The sequence below is a fragment of the Oncorhynchus nerka genome, linkage group LG15 (assembly GCF_034236695.1).
Source record: "Oncorhynchus nerka isolate Pitt River linkage group LG15, Oner_Uvic_2.0, whole genome shotgun sequence".
NCBI classification, from domain to species: domain Eukaryota; kingdom Metazoa; phylum Chordata; class Actinopteri; order Salmoniformes; family Salmonidae; genus Oncorhynchus; species Oncorhynchus nerka.
In genome coordinates this window covers 18,962,662-18,965,209 of record NC_088410.1, presented here as the reverse complement: position 1 = coordinate 18,965,209, position 2,548 = coordinate 18,962,662, and the positions used below count along the sequence as shown (strand labels likewise).

At 45.9% G+C, this 2,548-nt stretch overlaps 1 protein-coding gene across 1 annotated transcript; it reads left to right on the top strand.

The window, feature by feature from the left end:
- The first annotated feature begins 981 nt into the window (after positions 1-981).
- LOC135559879 (kallikrein-8-like) lies at positions 982-1,924 on the top strand. The gene has a single exon (XM_065000766.1). It carries the CDS (start codon positions 982-984, stop codon positions 1,849-1,851), a length of 870 nt encoding a protein of 289 aa, XP_064856838.1. The 3' UTR covers positions 1,852-1,924.
- The last annotated feature ends 624 nt before the right edge of the window (positions 1,925-2,548 follow it).

Below are 2,548 nucleotides of genomic sequence, written 5' to 3'. Positions count from 1 at the left end.
TTTTTCAGTCTCTCGGTCCCTGCTTTGATGCACCTGTACTGACCTCACCTTCTGGATGATAGCGGGGTGAACAGGCAGTGGCTCGGGTGGTTGTTGTCCTTGATGATATTTATGGCCTTCCTGTAACATCGGGTGGTGTAGGTGTCCTGGAGGGCAGGTAGTTTGCCCCCGGTGATGCGTTGTGCAGACCTCACTACCCTCTGGAGAGCCTTACGGTTGTGGGTGGAGTAGTTGCCGTACCAGGCGGTGATACAGCCCGACAGGATGCTCTCGATTGTGCATCTGTTGAAGTTTGTGAGTGCTTTTGGTGACAAGCCAAATTTCTATGGCACTGAAGACACCAACTGAATTGAACTTCCCCAGGGGGGAATTGATTAGTCTCAGGCCTTATACACACATTTTGTTCTTCTTTTTGTTCTTCCACATACTATATGTCTGGTTATGCATCATGACTAGGTCCCCAAGGTTTTCCTGAGCATTTGGGATAGGAAAATAGGGATGCAGTTGAGTATAGTTGAGTATAACTACAATTATGTTATTTTACAGGTAGCTTATTATTGAGTTTATTTTGCAATCCCCCAGGAAACACACACACACACACACACACACACACACACACACACACACACACACACACACACACACACACACTAAGGAGTTGGAAGGCAGGGTCAGCTAAGTTGTGGCCCCTTGGAGCAGTTTAGCGGTTAAGTAACCCCCCCCCACACACACACACACACACACCTTACAAGCCCCCTATCAGAGTTAGAATTTGAAACACCGACCAGGTAACAGGCATGTCTCTCTAACCTCTGGGCCACCTGGACACCCCTTTATGGATTCATTCAAATAATTCCATTTTACATATGTGAAGTCACGATACCAAAGAATCAGACAATCAAATGAAGTTGATTAGCATGCTGGACACTGGTTGGTGGATATGTTCTGAGATACGGGGCCAGAATATGTTTAAAAACACAGATGTTTCCTCTGGAAAGTACAGCGGTCATGAAGACCATGAAGATGCTGAGCGGTGTTCTGATACTCTCCCTGGTGTTGGCTGAGACCACGTTGGGCGACATTCAGAAGAGAGTGGTCGGGGGAAACACGTGCAGTCCCACTGAAAGGCGATACCATGTCCGTTTGACAGCTAAAAATCCAACGAACGGATTGGAAAATGTCTGCGGCAGTTCTCTGATCACCAACAAGTGGCTTCTAACCGCCGCTCGCTGTTGGCCTGCTGGACCAGAATGGAAGATGTATGCAGAAGTAGGTGGACATCCCGGCCCTGTGAAACCTCAAGTAGAAATCAAACAGAAGATGATACATAAAGATAAGAAAGGAAGAACCCATGACATCATGCTACTGCAGTTACCAACTCCTGTTCTGGGAGCTATTCCAGGTCCTGGGGTTGATCCAATCCCTCTTGGTGATTGTACACAATTTTTGGCCAAACTTTGGGGGAAGACATCTAAACCAGGAGAGTTCAAAACAGTTCAGATTGCAGGCTATGCTGCCACTGCACCTGCTGCACCTGACGCTGGGGTACCTGATGCTGAGGACCCTGCTGCTGAAGCACCTGATGCTGCCAACACCAAAGTCCTACATTGTGCAGAGCTGGATGTTATGAAATGTGACGCCTCCGTGGCAAAGTCCCATCAAGACATCTTCTGTGCACAACGTGCCGGAGTGGAAACCTGTAGAAGTGACTCTGGAGCAGGTGTGGTGTATAAGAACCAGCTCTATGGCGTCTTCGTCGCTGAGGACAATGGTGAAGAATGTTCTGCAGCAGCAATCATCATGGATGTCTGCAAGTACAAAGATTGGATAAAGAAGGTAATTGGAAAATAAAGAGGAAACTGACCGTTTTCATTTGATTAACAGCAAAAGCTGATTATTGTGTCCTAATAAACCATAAAAGAGATCTCAGATTTACTCAGTGCCATTGGTCTTGTTATAACTTGTAGTGGGTTAATCCAGGATGTTGATAGTGTATATCCCATTGTGGTACTGTATAGTTTAGTACATCCCACTGTAACTCTGTCTGCCTGGACACACGAAGGCTGGTCTTCAATCAAAGGTGTGTTGTTGACATCACACTGCACTATCCACAATATGCCATTTCATTAAAAGCAATTTCACAGATGTTTGCAGATATTGTATTCACAGTAAATGGTGCAAATGTTGTCTCAAACATAAATGGCCTTTAAAAGTCATATTAACTGCAGGACTGTTGTCAATGCACCTTGGATTGAATCTCTGTCTTAACCAACACACTGTCTCTGGACATTCACCAACAACACACTGTCTCTGGACATTCACCAACAACACAGCCTCTGGACATTCACCAACAACACACTGTCTCTGGACATTCACCAACAACACACTGTCTCTGGACATTCACCAACAACACACTGTCTCTGGACATTCACCAACAACACAGCCTCTGGACATTCACCAACAACACACTGTCTCTGGACATTCACCAACAACACACTGTCTCTGGACATTCACCAACAACACAGCCTCTGGACATTCACCAACAACA

Coding starts and splice junctions, on each gene's coding strand:
- LOC135559879 (XM_065000766.1), top strand. CDS start 982: ATGTTTCCTCTGGAAAGTACAGCGGTCATGAAGACCATGAAGATGCTG.